We start from the raw sequence: 18,305 nt of genomic DNA on the forward strand, positions 1-18,305 counted from the left end.
GGTAGGATTTGGGTGTGGGTCTTAAACAAAGGTGAATTCAACACCTTGCAGTCCCCTTGAGGACAGGGGACTTTGTATTTTCATACCCAGCATCTGGCAAAGTTCTTGCCAGAGTAAGGACTTAATAGGGCATCTGGATGGTGCAATTCATAGAAAGTCAGATTTGGAGTTAGGAAGATTCATCCTTGTGAGTTTAAATCTGGACTCCGACACTCACTATATGTGTGACCTTGAGAAAAAAAAAATCAGTGTTTGCCTCAGTTTCCTCATTTGTAAAATGAACTGGAAAAGGAAATGACAAGCCATTTCAATATCTCTGCAAGAAAACCCCAAATAGGGTAATTAAGCATCAGAAATGAAATGATACAACAAATGACATTATCCAAAGCACCAGTCACAAGAAAGCTCTCATTCTCAGTCTGAAGGGGAGACAAATTGTAACAGGTATATACAAGCAATACAAGCCTGGATAAATTAGAGAGACTTAAGAGAGAGAGGGCATTAGCAATAAGTGGGATTGGGAAAGGCTTCTCTGAGAAGACAGGATTTTAACTGGGACTTAAAGGAAACCAGAGAAGCCAAAAGAGGAAGGTAAGAATAGATGAGAGATATTCCAGGCATGGGAGACAGGGAAAATGCTCAGTCAGGAGATGGAGAATTTTGTGAGTAAGGTACAGGAAGACTGGCAGATTATGAAGGATTTTGAAAAGCAAACACAGTATATGACTTGGAGGTCAGAATCAATTCAATCAACCAATAAACAATTATTAAGCGTTACTACCTGCCAGTGTCTATGCTGGGTGCTAACGATAGAAAGACAAAAATGAAAAACTCTTGGTCCTTCAGAATTTCTGTTCTTTAGGGGGAAGATACCAGATACATATGGGAACCTAACTCTAAAATTGGAAAGGATCTCAGAAGCCCATATTCTCATTTTACAAATGAGGAAACTGAGGTCCAAGGATGTTAAATGATTTACCCAAGGCAACAAAAGTAATATAAGTTGAACTCAGGACCTCAAACTCAAGGTGATTAGTGGATAGAGTGCCTGGTCTGGAGTCAAGAAGACCTGAGTTCCAATCCAGTTCCAGATACTATGTGATTCTGAGAACATCACTGTTTATCTCTGTTTCCTTATCTGTAAAATGAGCTGGATAAGAAAATGATATACTACTCCAGTATCTTTGCCAAGAAAATCTCAAAAGTGGTCATGAAGAGTCAGATATGATTGAACAACAACACTTTATGAGAGATGAGGAGGCACTATTATTAGTGAGGGGGGCAGTGAGAAAGGAAGGTTAGACAACTGTGAGAAAAGGCTTCAGGTAGACAGTAAGTGGTATTTGAGCTGAACCATTAGACTTGGCTTTGAGGCTGAACTCTGTCATTAACTTAAGGTAAATCACTAAACTTTTGTGAAGTTGGGAATAGCTGTCCTATAGACCTCTCAGCATTGGTGACAAAAGAAATAATAGATTGGGAATGCACCCAAAGCTTTAACATGCAACATAAACATAGGATCTGTTCAGATGACAAAACTTTAACTGAGTGACAAATACTTTTAACAAACCCCAAATAGAAACCCAGGATTGCAATGAATAGGCCAAGATGGGCAGTTCCTTCATTTCTATGCTATGTATGGACCACATCATACTTGGATGTACAAGGTCAAATACTTGTCAATTTGGTGTGGGGAATGGGGAAGAAGGAGGGGACAGAGAGGGGAATAGGATAATAAGAAATGTCTACAAAGTGGACTCTCTATCCCTTCCCCCACTAATGCTAAGAAGTAACATGGCTTTCAAATGAGCAAGAAAACTGAGTTCTCTACCCAAAGGTATATTACACAGATTTAAAAGCAAAGAGAGGAGCAAATCACAGATGAGAGCTGCTGTCACCCAATCTCTTTCAGACACAAAATGTTCTTTTCTCTAATGCCTCTTTCATGTAAATGTTCCTATGAAAAGAAACTCCCAGCACTTAATGCACAAAAAAACACGGGTTCTTGTAACCTGGAAGACAGGTTTATCATTCACCCTTCTATGTGAAAAGCCTTTGACAATTCTTCTGAATTTCACAGAAGCACAGAATGTAGAAGCTTTAAAGAGACTTGAGATATCATCAATTAAAAGTTTTCCTCCTAACCTCCCTATAATGCAGATGAAGAACTTGAGGTTCAGAGTTATCAAATTTGTTTCCTAGGGCCATAGTGGCATAATGACAGAGGCATTAAAGGATCCAGGATTTATTAATCCAAGGCCTGAATGCATGTGATCAGAAATCTGGGGCTAAAAGAGACCTCAAAAGCTGTCTACTCCAATCTCTCCAATGTACATATAAAGAAATTGAGTTACTGGGAGATTAATTTAATAAGTATTTACTGAATTCCTGTTTTAGCCTGCTAGTTGATCTAACAATGACAAGTCTCCCCTATTCTAGTTCATCCTCCATTCAACTGTCAAAGAGATCATCCTTCCATGTTACTCTTGCCCTAGTCAATAATCTGCAAGATCGGGGCGGCTAGGTGGCACAGTAGATAAAACATTGACCCTGGAGTCAGGAGTACCTGGGTTCAAATCTGGTCTCAGACACTTAATAATTACCTAGCTGTGTGGCCTTGGGCAAGCAATTTAACCCCTTTTGCCTTGCAAAAAACCTAAAAAAAATAATCTACAAGATCACTTCCAAGATGGAATATATAATCCTCTGTCTGGCATTCTATACCTTTCATAATCTGGTTCTGGTCCCTTCTATTTTTTCAATCTTTTTAGGTCTTATGCTGCCCTTCCCTTGCCCTCCCCCTACTCTATACTCTGACACTGGCCTCTTAGTTAATCCTCCATCACAACATACACCTTCCCACTGGTAGATTTCCTCTGTTCTCCATGTCTGGAATGTTTTCCTTCCTCATATCTATCTTCCAGCTTCCTTCTGGTCCCAGTTAAAATTCCACCTTCTACAGGAACTCTTTACCCAACTCCATTAATGCCAGTGCCTTCCCTCTGTCGATTAAATCTTTATCCTATGTAGAGATTATTTGTACAGTTGCTTGCATACTATCTCCCCAGCATATAGCACTATTTCAGCCTTAAAAAATAATTATCCTTGCCTCCTACACTAAAATTCATTTATTCTACAGAGGTGTATGGGGTGTAGACAGTTTTATTGTTCATTCTCATCGTGGTTTAATATTTGTCTTTGGCTATACAGAGAAATGTATCTATGTCTTACATTTTCTAGGCCTGCCCAAGTTCATTAGGCACAACTGAGTGGCAAAAATGAATTGATGAATGCACAGTTTTTGGTGATAATTGCAATAGTTTATAAAATCAGTCAGGCAGTACAGTGGATAAAGTACAGGATCTGGACTTAAGAAGAGCCAATCTCAGACATTTACTGGCTGTATGAACCTGAACAAGTCACTCAACCACTGCCTGCCTCATTTTCTTCATCTGTAAAATGGAGACAATAATAACAGCTACCTCCCAGGGTTATGAGGATAAAAAATATAATATACATAAAATACTTTGCAAACCTTAAAACATCACATAAATGCTAGTTATTATCATTATTATGATAATGATGTCCAGTGGACTTTTTAAAGCTTTCAGATTTTTCAGATCACATCACAGTAGCTTCTGAGATGTAATAAACTCTCCTTTGACAAAAGGAATTTTATTTAGAGGATTTGAATTGAACAGATTATTTCATAGAAGATCTCAATGATCTGGATATGGTTCTTCCAAGATTTCACTCAGAAGTCCAAGATAAGGATTGAAAAATCAGCTCTGGTCACAGAAGATCACTGGATGTTATTGAGTCCATTAGAGTCATGGCTTTATTACTTCCTGAATGTGGGACTTTGTGCAAACTCTGATTCTTTATCTGGAGTATTATGGAGTTGACCTATATGTTGCATGAACATCCCTTATAACCCTATATTCTATGAGGCAGCAAGCAAGGTCAATTGGAATGTTCTGAAGACAGATGTTGTCCAGTCATTCCAGTTGTGTATGATTTTTGTGCTTCTCTAGGCAAAAATACTAGAGTGCCTTGCCATTTCCTTCTCTAGCTCATTTTACAGATGAGAAAACTGAGGCAAACAGGGTTAAGTGACTTGTTCAGGGTCACAAAGCCGGTAAATGTCTGAGGTTTTCCTGATTCCAGAGCTAGTGCTCTATCTACTTCACTACTACCTCTGATGCTTGCTGCCTGTGTGGTCTTGAATAAAAATCAAGTCACCTCCTTATTTATAAAATGAGGGAGTCCAGTTACTTGGCCTCTGAGGTCCCTTTCAATCAACTAGATTTTTTCCTAGAACTGTCAGAGCCTCTTAACACAAAAGATGGGGAGAATTAGAAGGGGGGGAAGGGAATAGGACATGAGGGAAATGAATTGCAATATGGAATCTAACATTTCTGTGCTTCCGATGTTGCAGTTGTAAAATGGAAATAGATCACTTTCTTAAACAGTTCCCATTGCCATTCTGAAAGCCAATCTAGGAACACTGATCAAGAGTTTTGATCTTTCTGAAAGAAAGGTGGAGAAAAAGTTCATCACTGATGATGTTACAATCAGGATTTTAATCTTTCTCTCTCTTTAGTTGTTGGTTTTTTGTTTTTGTTTTTTGCAAAACAGATCATTAAATGGAAAGTTCTTCATTTTGTTCCCATGTTTCCCCCTTTAACAAAATAATTAAACATTCTAGAATAAAGGAAGAATTAAAATGAAGGTGAATACTGAAATGTCATCAGTAAAATTGCTAAATTTATCACAATTCTCATGCTTAAAAAGATCTTAGAGAAGAAATTGCTCTAATTCTGAAATACACAGAAAAAAAGGATTTTTTAAAAAGTCAACTAGAAAAGTAAGCTGTAATGGTAGAAAGACAGGAGAGATGGGTTTTAATTTTGATGCTGACATTTACTCCCTTGAATGTTACCATGGGCAACTCACTTCACCCCAATGGATTTCTATTTCTTCCTCTGCAAAATGGGCATAATACTTTTTACTTACCTCACAAGATTGTGAAGAGAGAACTTCACAAAACTTAAAGTATCATAGAAAAGTAAATTGTTCTTAATCTTTATCAAAACATTCAAAGACCAGATATACTTTTAAAGACAATATTTCCTGAAGATAGTTGAGTCATATTTGTATCTTTTCCTGATTGGAACCCAGCCTCTGTTTTATTATCCAAAACCTCAAAAAAAGAGGCTCATTTATGCCCCAGATTCTTGAGATAGACCCTTTCATGGCACATAAACACACACAGCTATCTGTCTCACAAAGGGAGAAGGGTATGGAAAATCTTTGTCAATGCAGGCTGGCATTTTATAGTCTTAGAGAGTTAACTAGAAAAACTGAGAGGTAAATGACTTGCCTAGGATCACACAGTACTTGTCAGAGGCAGATCCTCCTAGCTCCAAAGCTGGCCATGTGGCCTCACAAAGAGAAAGAAAAGAATACAGGGGGTCATTAGAAATGACTTTGGGGGAGGGGATTTTTCAACAAAGAAAGGTGTCAAAGAAACATTCTGAAATCCTCATTCTGATTATAGTCTTTCCTTTTGAGGGAGAGGGAGGCAAAATTTTGAGTACTTTCCAGCTGTGATTTACCCCTTATATAATAAGAAAAAAACCATTATTTACTGAATGAAATAAAAATAGGGCTCTTTTTCAGAGCTTGTCTACCATTTTTCAGTTATGCATCTCCTAATGTTGAGGCTTTTTAGGCATTGGAAAAGTGAAAATCATGAATAATTCACTGGATAATGTGTGTAGCAGTGGTTACTTATTTCTAAAATTTTCTACCCCTAAAAACAGGGCTGATTATAAGAACCTCTTCTAATTCAAGCCCAAGCATTCTGCCTTGACCCACTCATTTTCTTAGGTTATCAAAAGTGCCCTCCTGATTCCAAGGAAGATTTTCAGGCTCTGTTTACACAAATGATTGAAATTTTCTGACTTTCTGTCAGTTGGTAATATGCCATCGATATATTTTTTTAATGTCCCTTGAAGTCTACAGGACATAAGGAAAGAAAAGTGACAACGCATCTCAACAGTCATTCTTTCAATACATTTTCACAAAACCTATTAACAGCAGGAAAAACTCGATCCCATGGAAAATATAACTCCCTTAGGGATAACTTTTTTCACTTCCTCTCACACCTTTCATCACGAAGCATCACCCCCACATATTCATATGCAATATGTACGGGAGAGAAGACTATCTAAAACATTTCAAAGACTGTTTCAAAAGCTTATTATGAATTTCCCCAAATCTTAAAAAATTCCAAAGTGTTCCAAAAGGAAAATAATATAGGTATGCATATGGATCATACACAGGTTCTTACACTCGGACACATCCATCCCAGCTGAAAAAAACTTACCAAAAGACTGGATGCACGTCTCAACGAGATCGTCTAGGCTGGCTCCCTTGGCTAAATGTCCTAGCGACATCATCATTCGGAATTGAGCGATCTGGGCCAAGTTGGGATGAGAGGGGAGAGGGTTGCTTGACTTCACCTCTAGTCTTGCTTTTGGGGCAGCATTGCAGCCATGGGGAGGCTTCCTAAACGGAAAAGGGAAGACCCAGTGAGTATGGATCTTAAAGAAGGAAAAAAAAAAGGCAGCCGTGGGGAAGGAGCTGCAAGCTCCGCAGGCAGGTTGAAAAGAAAAGTGGAGAGAGATAAGACAATTAAATCCCGGGAGTTGGGCTGGGAGAAGACATAACCCTCCCACTTGGCAAATGCACCAAACAGACCGCGGGCTGTTAAAGTGACACGGTCCCGGCGAATGAGAAGGTTGGAGTTTTGAGGAGCTTAGAATTTCGACCTTGGGCTCCTCACTTTCAGGTCCACGCTGCTTCTCTTATTGGGCTTTCCTCTGGGATGATCCTCATTCCCAAAGGAAGAGTGGGGAGCCAGGGAGAGAGCTGGCAGGGTTGAGACCATTTCTCTAGCTTTGGTCAATCAATGGTCCAAAGAGAGATAGATACTCCTGCTTTAGTCCCCAGGTCCCTCATTTGAGTTTTAAGCTCTGTTTTTCTTTTCTCGCCCAGAAATGACTTGATTTAGCCGGAGCCATGCCACGGAGGTCGTACAAAGTCGGGATGTTCTAGTAAAACCTCCAACCTACAGAAAGATTTTGGAGGGGCGGAAGGGAAAAGCGGGGAGGAATAGGTGTGGGTGGGTGGTTGGAATCAGACTAGATTTGGGACTACGTTTTCACAAGGATTGTCTTGAGGTTTTAAATTGCTCTTTCTTATTAATAGCACAAGAAATCATTCCTGGGCATTTTACTGTTTAAAAGAACTTCTATCAAAAGACACTGCAGTGTTTATCTTCACTTTATTAAAAAAAAAAGGAGGGGGAAACCTAGACATAAAGCTGGGGGGGGGGGGCATGGATCTCTGAGTCTAAATAGATTTCATTGGGTCTCTGAATTTGAATACATAAAAAAATAAAATAAATTACAATTTTATTTTCACTAACCTTCTTAGGTCCATGAACTTATATTTAAAAAATATTTTGATAACTTTGTCAATATAAATGGTTTCTTCCTATCTTCTGCAAGAAACCTTTCCCAGATTTCTTTAAGGTAGTGTCTTCTTTATGAGATTAACTCCAATTGATATATATTTTGTTTATTCATAGCTGTTTGCAATTTGTTCCTACCATTAGACTGTAGGATCCTTAAGGGCAGGAATTCTACCTCCCCTCCCCTTTGTATTTCCAGAGCTTGACTAGTGACTTGGCACTAGCACTAAGCACGAATGGATATTTATAAGTTGATTTACTATGATTTATGCATTTACTAACATTGTTCTTAGTAGGCTCCATAGGTTTCACCTGACTGCTAAAGGGTTCCTTGACACAGATTGAAGTTGAGCTCCTGACTTTAGAGAATTTTCCTATACTTTAGTGTCAAATTAAAGCTTGAATCTGGAACTGGCTTTAGGGACTCTTGGCCATCTCCTTGTTTAGATTCAATCTCATGATTTTAGTCTTAATGATAAAGGTATCAGAGCTCTACTGGAGCAATGCAAAGTTCGATGTGGATATTTTTGTTTTTATTCTCTCTTCGCTTTTCAAATTGTCATCCCCATAAAAAAATGTGTTGTGTCATGAGAGGTTTGTTTGGGAAAAAGGACAGACAGAGATCTATGAGATGTTATCATTTAGGAAGGGAGCACTAGACATTTATTAATCAGTTCTGTTTGGAAAGGGCGTTTTACAAATATCTCATATGATTCTCACAACAACCCTGGAAGATAAATTCTTTTATAATCCACCCAAACCATTGAGAAGCAAGAGAAAGGGGAAAAAAAAGAAACATCTTGGTTATTTATTTATGAGTATGTGAAGGAAAGCTAGAGTGGCAATCATTTATTGAATTCTACTGTGTGGCAGGGTTGAGGAGGACACAATTAAACATAACTAGATGGAATGGAGCTTTAGACTTGGAGTTCAAATATTAATTTAGACACATAGTAGCTGTGTGACCCTGGGCAAATCCAATTACTCTCTCTTTGCCTCAGTTTTCTCATTTGTAAAATGAAGAGGGTTTAGATTGGATGACTTCTAAGGTCCATATGATCTAGACAAAGAGATAAAGCATATGCATACATAAGAAACTAAATAATGGGAGAAGAGCCAAAACACCAGCATGGAATAGTAAGTATAATTATGAGAGTTGAGAGAAAGAAGAATTTCCAGTTAAAGCAACCTGGAGAAGCTTAGTGGAGAGGATGGGATTTCTGTCTCTTTTAATGGGCATATGACATACTCATGGTCATCTACAACTAGTAACATAGAAAAACAAAATCTGAGGATATCTGTAGATTGCATTTAGACAGTCTGTTTAACTATAGCCTCTTCATTGATTTGGTGGTAAATGCTAAACTTTCTAGGCAGGGGAAATATTTACACACTTCCAATACTTGTAAATCTTATCTGCATTGTTAACATTTTCATCATCATTTTCTTAAGTTTGAACATAAATCAGGTCTTGATTTGTTGACTTCCAAGATGTAAATGGGACAGCTAGGTGGCACAGTGAATAGAGGACTAGACTTGGAGTCAGAAAGATTCCTCTTCCTGTGTTCAAATCTGACTTCAGACACTAGCTACATGACCTTGGGGAAGCCCTCTTTGCCTCAGTTTCCTCATCTGTAAAATGAATTGGAGAAGGAAATGGCAAACTACTCTAATATCTTTGCTCAAAAAATCCCAAATGGAGTCACAGAGTCATGACTGAACAACCACAAAATTATAACTGCCCACACCAAGGACTTAACAAAGGACTCCCCAAAGTTGGCTGAACCTGGTTTCAACACAGCCTAGAACCAATGTCACTGGAGTGGCTCAGGCTAGGATCCATTCAGTCAAATAAGAATCAATAATTATTTATTAAGCACCTACAGTATATAAAACAATGCTATGATTTTTTAAAAACCATCTTAACTCTACAGTGTGAAAGACCTTAGCAAAGCAATATTAGTTCTGAGGGAATCAGTCAGGTTTATATCCGTTCCTCTTAAGGGCCCACACATAACTTGAAAATCTTTTCTAAACTAACTTCCTCCTGACATCCAGAAGGGTTCTGGACTATCATCTCCCTATTGTCAAGGATACTTTGAGTATAATAGAATATTATTGTAAGTAGAACATGATTAGGAAAATAAACCTTCCAGGGACAGTGGTTGGAAGGACAGAGGTAAAAATCAAACTGTGCATTCCAAAGCAAGAAATGGGAAATTCCTGTACCTCCTCACTTCCCTCTGTTAGTGTGAAAGAAATAAAAAGTAATTGTATTGGCTACAAGATTTGAATTACTTGTAGGTATCAATAGTTTTCTTATCACTATCTAATTCCAGCCCATCTCATACTACCACATCCTATCCCATCTTTGGACTCAGATAACTGAGTTGGCTGAAGTATTGTTCTTTGTTCACCTATTTAACACAATGAAAAGGAAGCAAGGGCCAATAGAAGAGAAATAAGAAACAGCTGATTATGAGGAGGCTGGAAGAAATAGGAAAGAGGATTAGAGATACTAAAAAAGAGTGACCTAACCCATTTTCCATTTGTTTCTCATTCCTGTTGCTATTGAAAGAGATCTTTCACCGGATCAAACTTAGGGGTTTGGTTATAAAGGAATGTAAAATAATAGTGTGAGAAATTTCATCCTCACTAACTCACTATGTCTATACACAGCTAGTAAAAATGAGTGGGCTGCTAAGAGCTGAACTGCTGGTCTAAATTCCCCCCTTTCTTCCCTGGGATCTGACTTGGGTAGGATATGAAGTCCTTGCAAGGTTCTCTCCTTGAACAGGATAATTTTGATAGCAGATGAAACAGATATAGATTGGAGAGTTTTCAAGGGGAGGATGAAAATTCCCTTTATCAGGTATATTATATACTGATAACAAGAGGCTAAATTAAGTGCTAAGGAATCTTCCAACTTAGAGATTTAATGAATCCTAAAGCACATGAGCATAGGACTATAATTCAAATAGACTGAGTTTTACTCCCAGCCTTGACTAACTAATGAATTATATAACCTCAGAAAAGGCCCTCTACCTGTTTGCCTTTGGTTTCTCTACATGTCAGTTAAAGAATTAGACTTAACTTCTGTGGATCCTTCAATTTTCATAACAATATGAAAGGAAAACGACTCAGATTCCATCAGTGAAACAAGGATCTCAACTTGGAAGAAAAGCATGAAACAAAGATTCTTTGACTATGCTTCTTCTTCTGTTATAAAATAAACCACAGAGTTGACATAGTAGAGAGATTGCTAAAGATAAGACTCTGAAAGCCTATAGCCTCTTCTTCTGCCTTTCCTGTGGATAATACTTCAGCCTCCCCCAAAATTTGATTCTTTGGAGAAATTATAATCAATATCTGATCCTCCAGAACTATCTATTTTCAGTTGGTTCACCCCATTTTTTCACATGCTTCCTTCTGGCCATTTCATTGCAGAACAATTTCTTGTTGGGCAAAGAAAAGAAAAAGTTCAAATCAAACCACTTGGAGTCTTTGTGAGCAGCTCTTAGGAAAAGGTTGCTTGGGAGAGAAAGTTAAAAACTATGGTCAATTCTGGGTTCATTGCTCATCTAACACTATGTGCTAAATGCTTTGCAGTATGGTGGGAAAAGGAAGGATCAATCATATTTAATTAGAGCAGAAAGGCATTAAATCCAAATCTATTATTTTACAAATGAGGTCCAGAAAGGTTAAATTTCTTGCCCAGTATCATGTACCTAGTTGGTGTCTAAAGCAGAATTTGAATTCAAACCTTCCTGTCTCCAATTCTAATACTTTATCTACTATATCATCTAAAAGATACATTAAATCTTAAGTTTCTACACACTTGATTAGCTATTCAGGATAGTGCTACAGTTGATGAGAGGAGAGTTCATGAAGAAGGTTTGAGAAGTGCGATGATAACAAAAAACAAAAGCAATTAGGAGAAACTTAGGAGACTTTTCTTAGCTGTTATTTTACAAAGAAATATTATAAAGGGAATGTAACATTTGTAATATATAACATTTATAAAGAGAAAGGGATTGAGTCATGACTAAGAGTGATAGTTTGATGCAAGCTGAGGTATCTGCTTTCCTGTCATTGTTGGAGAGAAGCTGGAGAAGATGGATGGAGAGGCCTTCTTTCTGGATGGAACTGTCTTAAGCTTTATTTTGTGAAGAGAGTAAAGAACATTCTTAAGAAGGGTCTTGGGACAGCTAGGTAATGAAGGAGATAGAGCCCTGACTCTGGAGTCAAGAGGACCTGAGTTCAAATTTGAATAATTACATAATAATTACATGGGCAAGTCACTTAACCCCATTCCCTTGCAAAAACCAAAGAGAGAGAGAAAGAGACTTGACTGAGAGACTTATCAGTGAACTAATAAGTGAACTAATAAGTGAACGCATATATCCAGAAGTAAAATGTTATCTGAGATTACATTGATGATTACACATGATTTTGACTTGTAGCTTTCTCACAGATAAAATATTGTAAATAATTTTTGTGTCTTTGTGTTCTGATTGATTACACCTGTTAGTAAATTACCTAGATATCTTTTGGGGAATTTTCTCCAGTTTATTAAATAATATATAATTAATTGGGGAAGGGGCCCTGAGATTGATGAAAAATAGTTGAAATTTTGTCAGTTAATAGAAAATATACAAATATATCCCTGTATTATACCAGAACCTGTGATGATAAAATGTATATGGATGATGAAACTAAATAAGGGTTGTTCTACAAGTGAGTGTTGCTGACTTTATAACCTTGCTACATGTAAACCACACAATAAAAATTTATCATCCTGGATTGTGGTCCTCACTACTCTCAACAGTCTTTTTTTGGAATACCACCCCCACCGTCAAAGAATTTCAAGAAAAGAACATAGCATTTGCCTCAACAGAACATAATTCAGATGACAAATTGACTATGATCTAGGGAAAATCACATAGCAGATCACAATGCTAAGTTGAAGTGACTTGGGAAGTCCCCATGCCTTATCTAATCTCCATTAGTGTGGGAGAAATGAAAAGTGACATATTTGCTATTCACTTTGGATAACTTGTAGGTGTTGGCTATTTTATCTCTATCCCATTTCATTCCTGGCCCCAGATAATTGAGAGTTGGCTTCAGTGTTTCTTCCTCCCAAGTCTTTTGTACAATGGGAAGAAAGCAGGTGGAGCTAGCCAAGGTAGTAGAAAAAGCAATGGCTTCCCCTAATTCTTATCCTGTTTTACATATGAAAACATTAGGATAATAAAGAGCTCTAGTCAAGATTTCATCTTCTAGACCTAACATCTCATTCTAGTAAAGTTCTTCACAGTCAATAATGGGAGAAAACTGGTTATCAAAGTTAGAAGAGGCATATATAAGTCCAGTAGGAAGCATCAAAGGAGAAAAAACTAGAAATTCAAAGGAAGTCTCTAGGGAGAGGGAGGATCTTCTTTCTAGTTTACTGATTTAAAACTGGAGGAGGCCTTAGAAGTTATGTGATCCAACCAGTCATTTTACAAAGATGAAAACTGAGATCCAGAAGGGTTAAGTCACTTAACTATGAATAGTAAGTTGCTTAACTAGGATGTGAACTTAGGTGATCCTCTGACTTCAAATCCAATACTTTTGAAGGTGAAAGGTGAAAAGTGACATATGGGGAAATATTGGGGAGATTTGCAAAAGCTACAGAAATCAAGGCTTGAACATGAGAGACAGAAAAAATAATAAACCTTACTTCCAAATTGAGAGACCAAGAGGAAAAAAATCTGGGAAAATTGACAAGTAATGAGTTCCTTATACTATGAATCAAGAAACATGGGTTCTCTTGCTACTGACTCATCCCATTTATGACCTCATGACAAATCCTTGGATTTTTCTGTTTCTCCATGTTCCCTTTCTATGATATGACTTGCAGATAGCAATACTTTTTAAAAGAATTTACAGAATGTTTTTAAATCTTATTATGTAAGGCACTGAAGTGGTTAACCTTTTAAATATAGGCAAAGAAATAATTTCAAAATTTAATTTCCAAAAGTATAAAGTTAAAATTATGGTGGCTCTTAGAATGCCTTGGCTTCTTCCCTCCCACTACACAAAAATAGCTTAAAAACAACCTGGAAAATGTGGTACATTCTAGAAGTTAAACTACTCTGCTGAGGGGCACACTTTTTTTTAAAGATTTTTTTCAAGGAAAATGGCATTAAGTGGCTTTCCCAAGGCCACACAGCTAGGTAATTATTAAGTGTCTGAGGCTGAATTTGAATTCCGGTATTCCTGACTCCAAGGCCAGTACTCTCTATCCACTGCACCACCTAACCACCCCGAGGGGAACACTTGTAAATGTAATCTGCAGTAACATTTTCCCCCAACACTTTATTAACCCTAGAAGACCAACAAAACCACCACAAAAATACTAGACCATTAAATCAAGCTCCCAAGTGTAAATGCTCACCCTAAAAAATGAACAATCTGCTGTCCAGACAATATGACCTGACTCTTTCACACTCCTGGTTGCAAAGGTTCCCTCGTCTTATTGAGTCCCTGAGTGAGTCACCATGGGCAAGTCACTCAACTTCCCTGAGCTTTATCTGTTAAAGTAGGGGTTGAGCTCAGTGGCCTCTAGTGCTCCTTACAGTTCTGAATCAGTCCTCTCGTGATTAACTATCTGTACTGGGGTAGTAGTCTCTCCGGGGTTAGTGTGGATGGATGGGATACCTTTTTAGGCTGAACTCCAGTTCAGGAAGTGGGCTGGAATGGGAAAATTGAAGTTTCACAACTTTATTTTCAATGAATAATTGAGACCTTCGAAGTCCTTCTCTCTGGGATTATTTGACTCTGTACTCCCAGGGCCAAAGTGCCCTAACCCAGGAGAGTGGTTGATAGATTGACACCTAGAGCAGTTTAAGTTGCCAGCGGTTTGGCAACCAGTCTGCTCCCAGTCTCCAAGCCAGATCACCCTCACCTATTTCTGTTCTCTTTTACCTTCCCAGGCTTTAAAACTTCTTCAAAGCATCTACCTCTGAGAGCTGTCGGTTGGTAGGTAAGGGCTGACAGGTTTCCGTGAATCTTTCTCTCTGCTCATCAGATCGCAATCTTTTTTTTTATCTGTTTGTTTTTGCGAGGCAGATGGGGTTAAGTGACTTGCCCGAGGCCACACAGCTCGGTAATCATTATGTGTCTGTGGTCGCATTTGAACTCAGGTCCTCCTGACTCCAGGGCCGGTGATCTATCCACCGCGCCACCTAGCCGCCCCTAATCGCAATCTTTTTGATCGAAGGGGCCGGGTCTCCTGCGCTGCGGCCCAGACCCCAAGGGTTCTGAGAGATTCAGGGGAGGGATCTGGGCCGCGGGTCCAGGTCGGTCCGATGCGGGCTGCCGCCAGATGGCGACGTTTGGACCCTGAGGGTGAGGCAGGTGCGGTCCTCGCTGCGACCCGGAGCTCAGTCAATCCCCAGGTGCCCCGGGAAGGAGTAGGGGAGGGTCGGGGCGGCCCCGGCGACCATCCCTGGCCCCCGCCGAAGAAGGCAAGGGGACCGAGCAGCCTCCACCCCCCCCCCCCCCACCAAAGGCGCCCGTTCCCCATCCCCTCCCGAGGCAAAGGCGCTTCTGCCCTGTCCTCAGCCCCCGCCCCCGGGGCTTCGGGACAGGTGCCGCTGCCACCTCCGGCGCCCACCGGGCAGCATCTTCCCGGGAGCGAGAGCGGGGGCAGGTGAGGGCAGGGCGGCGGGGCAGGGGCCCGAGGGAGGGCGGCCCTAGCCGCCCAGGACCCGGAGCAAAGAGCGCAAGTGTCTGGGGCACCGGTGGGCGGACGGGCAGGGTGCGGGGAGGTCGGGCGGGGCTGCCGCGCCCCCCCGCAGTCCGGCGATCTAGCCCGGCCTCGCACTTACCGCGGAGTTTCTCTGGCTTTCCCGAAGGTCCCCATGGCCATGGCCCCGGCGCTGGGCGGCCCGGCTCACCTCGGGAGGCGGGGGCAGGGAGGCGCGGGGCGCCGAGCATAGCAGCCTCCACGCCGCGCCGCGCCACCGCCTCCTCCTCTCTCCTCCTCTCTGGGCAGCGCCGCACCGCCCCTCACTCCTCCCGGGGCCCAACGCAAGGACTCACAGACACCTCTCTCTACCCCCTTCCCCCTTTGTCTCTGTCGGTCTCTCTAGCTCTCTCTTTTCCCCTCTCTCCGGTCACCCCTGGCGCTCTCTCTCTGTCTCTCTCTCTGTCTCTCTCTCTGTCTCTCTCTGTCTCTCTCTGTCTCTCTCTGTCTCTCTCTGTCTCTCTCTGTCTCTCTCTCTCTCTCTCTGTCTCTGTCTCTGTCTCTCTCTCTCTCTCTCTGTCTCTGTCTCTGTCTGTCTGTCTCTGTCTGTCTGTCTGTCTCTGTCTCTGACTGTCTCTGTCTCTCTCTATCTGTCTCTGTCTGGCTCTCTCTCTCTCTCTCTCTCTCTCTCTCTCTCTCTTTCTCTCCCTCTCTCTCTCCCTCTCTGCCACTGTTACTCCCCCCTCAACCACCTGACACAGATGTTATCTCTCCTATACGGAAGATCTGTTCTACTCTTGATTCTCTGAAACCTCTTCAAGTTCCTCAGTATTGTGGCCTAGCCTGACTGATCTCTCTTTTTTACACACACACACACACAACACACACGCACACACACACACACACACCACACACCGAGTTCTCTCTCTTTTCTCCTTCCCCTTCTTGCTGCTGAGGAAAGGGGAAGATAGGGTTCCTCTGACAGTTAACTTTTCAGAGAAAACTTCACCCCAGGGCACCAGAAAGCTGCCCCCCTCTTCCCAGCCCAGATTGCCCTATCAGATCTCCATTGGCTTGTGTTTTTTCACTTCTAGACGGCAAACTCCTGTCTTGGACTTCTCTAGAGAACTCCACCACTAATCATCTCCCAGCTATTAGCCCAATGTTGTGTACTTTTTTGGTTAGAGGTGGTCTTCACCTGATTCAACCTATGTGGGGCATTTCCAGCAAGGAAATTCCCTCCACTTATGAAAATAGACAATTGTTTTGCAACTTCCAGCCACAGAGTTGATTGGTGGTATTTACCCACCAACTTGTCCTCTTTTGAACCTAGGGCTTCTGGACTTGAAAGCCCTTGATAAATTCTTTTTTGATTTGAGGTGAAATGCAAATTAGAAAGCTTCTTCAAAGAAAGAGCCATGATACCCTCAGAGGGTTTGTGATATTCAATCTTGAGATGTTAGAAGGTTTTTCTGGCAGAAGGAAGTTTTGAAAGTGAAAGAAGATCATACTTGGGAACAGGAATCCAGTCAACCAGAAAACAAGTGCCTTACCAAGGAGATCTTTCAGTAGCTTTTCTGACAGTTTTGTTACCAGAAGACAACCAGTCCCTGAGAGGTTTTGTGCCAGCTATGGGTGCTTTGCTATCAGTGGCTAAGGCCTGAAGTCCATTCAAAGAAGAAGATTATGGAGCTGTTGGTACTGAAGCAATTTCTGACTATCCTGCCCCAGGAGCTCCAGGACTGGGTGAAGAAACCATTTCCCACAAAATAAAGAGAAAGTAATTACTCTGTTGGAGGAATTGGAACAATAATCAAATGGACCTAGATAGCAGATTTCAGTTCTTGCACAAAGACTAGAAGAACACTTGGAGGAGATAAAGAATCCAGGAACCCAGGAGTTAGAAAGCCTCAACTGGTGTGAATCTTGAAAATCTCCTAAAAACAAAATGCAGTCCCTGTTTCTCAGATTTCTTGTCTTCACCAGGGGGAGCTCTTCAGACAGTGGTATAAGTTTTTAATTCTACTCAGTTCCAGATAAGAAAAAGCCCAGTTCCTTGTTTCAGAAGATTGGCAGTGTTTTGATTCAGCTCAGTAGAAAACTAGATAGATAATGATTAAAGATAAAATGTTGCTTCTAAAGTAAGAAATTTCTAAAGAAATAGACCCACAGATCTCTAGTGCCCTAGAGGGCACTCAAAAGAGATTATTCATTTCAGATCCTATTTAGTCCTCCTGTATATTGAATTTTTGAATATTCTTAAATATCATCATAACCCTGGAGACTTATGGTTTGAAATGTCCATCTTAACAATGGAATATGCTGAAAGTGACATCAAAGATAGGAAAAAAGAAAAAGAAAAGTGAATTGCTATAAGATCTTACATTCTCTGTGATTCTGATGTTGATGAAGAAGATGAAGCTGAGTCACAGTCTACTTGAAAGAAGTAGAAAGTAACTACTATTAGAGAGAAGAAATGGATCAAAAGAGATATTCAATCAAATTTTCCAGGCTGTTCAGCATTAGCTTCTGGGATTTTGAATCTCAAAAGTGAGAAACTAAATCCAGTCAAGTTCTTTAAATTGTTGTTGAAACAAATCATTATGTTTTTCAGAAAAACTTCATTTTGGAAGTCACAATTCAGGAAATGAAGTGTGTTTTGGGTGTTCTTTTGAGTGGATATATTTGTCACCTCAGGAGAGGAATGTATTGGGAAACATCAAATAAAGAAAAGTCTTGTTAGCAATACAATTAGAAGGGAAAGATTTGAATTAGTATTTTCATACCTCATTTTGCAGATAACAGTTATCCAGATCAATCAGACAGGTTACAAAATTGAGACCTCTTATAGATTAAATGAATAAAAAATGTTCTCTCATATGCTGCTCTCTTGAAGTAATATTACTTTTGATAATTTGATGTATGATTGTTTTGAAGGTGCCTAATTCTTAAATGGCAAACCTATTAGAATTAGTTACAAAATATGAGAGTCTTAGTTTGGCTTGACCCTATCAAATTTCATCAGCCCTCAAA

The 18,305-nt window shown here is 40.1% G+C and overlaps 1 protein-coding gene across 1 annotated transcript in view; it reads right to left on the reverse strand.

Annotated features, from left to right (window-relative positions):
- RASGRP1 (RAS guanyl releasing protein 1) overlaps positions 1-15,497 on the reverse strand; it is a 110,468-nt gene extending 94,971 nt beyond the window's left edge. The window contains exons 1-2 of the mRNA XM_074235075.1: positions 15,415-15,497; positions 6,392-6,573 (exon numbers count right to left, since the gene is read on the reverse strand). Coding sequence (XP_074091176.1) covers positions 6,392-6,573; positions 15,415-15,455 — 223 coding nt within the window. The 5' untranslated portion in view covers positions 15,456-15,497. The remainder of the gene's footprint in view (positions 1-6,391; positions 6,574-15,414) is intronic.
- Between the last annotated feature and the right edge of the window lie 2,808 nt (positions 15,498-18,305).

This window comes from Macrotis lagotis, chromosome 4 (assembly GCF_037893015.1).
Source record: "Macrotis lagotis isolate mMagLag1 chromosome 4, bilby.v1.9.chrom.fasta, whole genome shotgun sequence".
Classification (NCBI taxonomy): domain Eukaryota; kingdom Metazoa; phylum Chordata; class Mammalia; order Peramelemorphia; family Peramelidae; genus Macrotis; species Macrotis lagotis.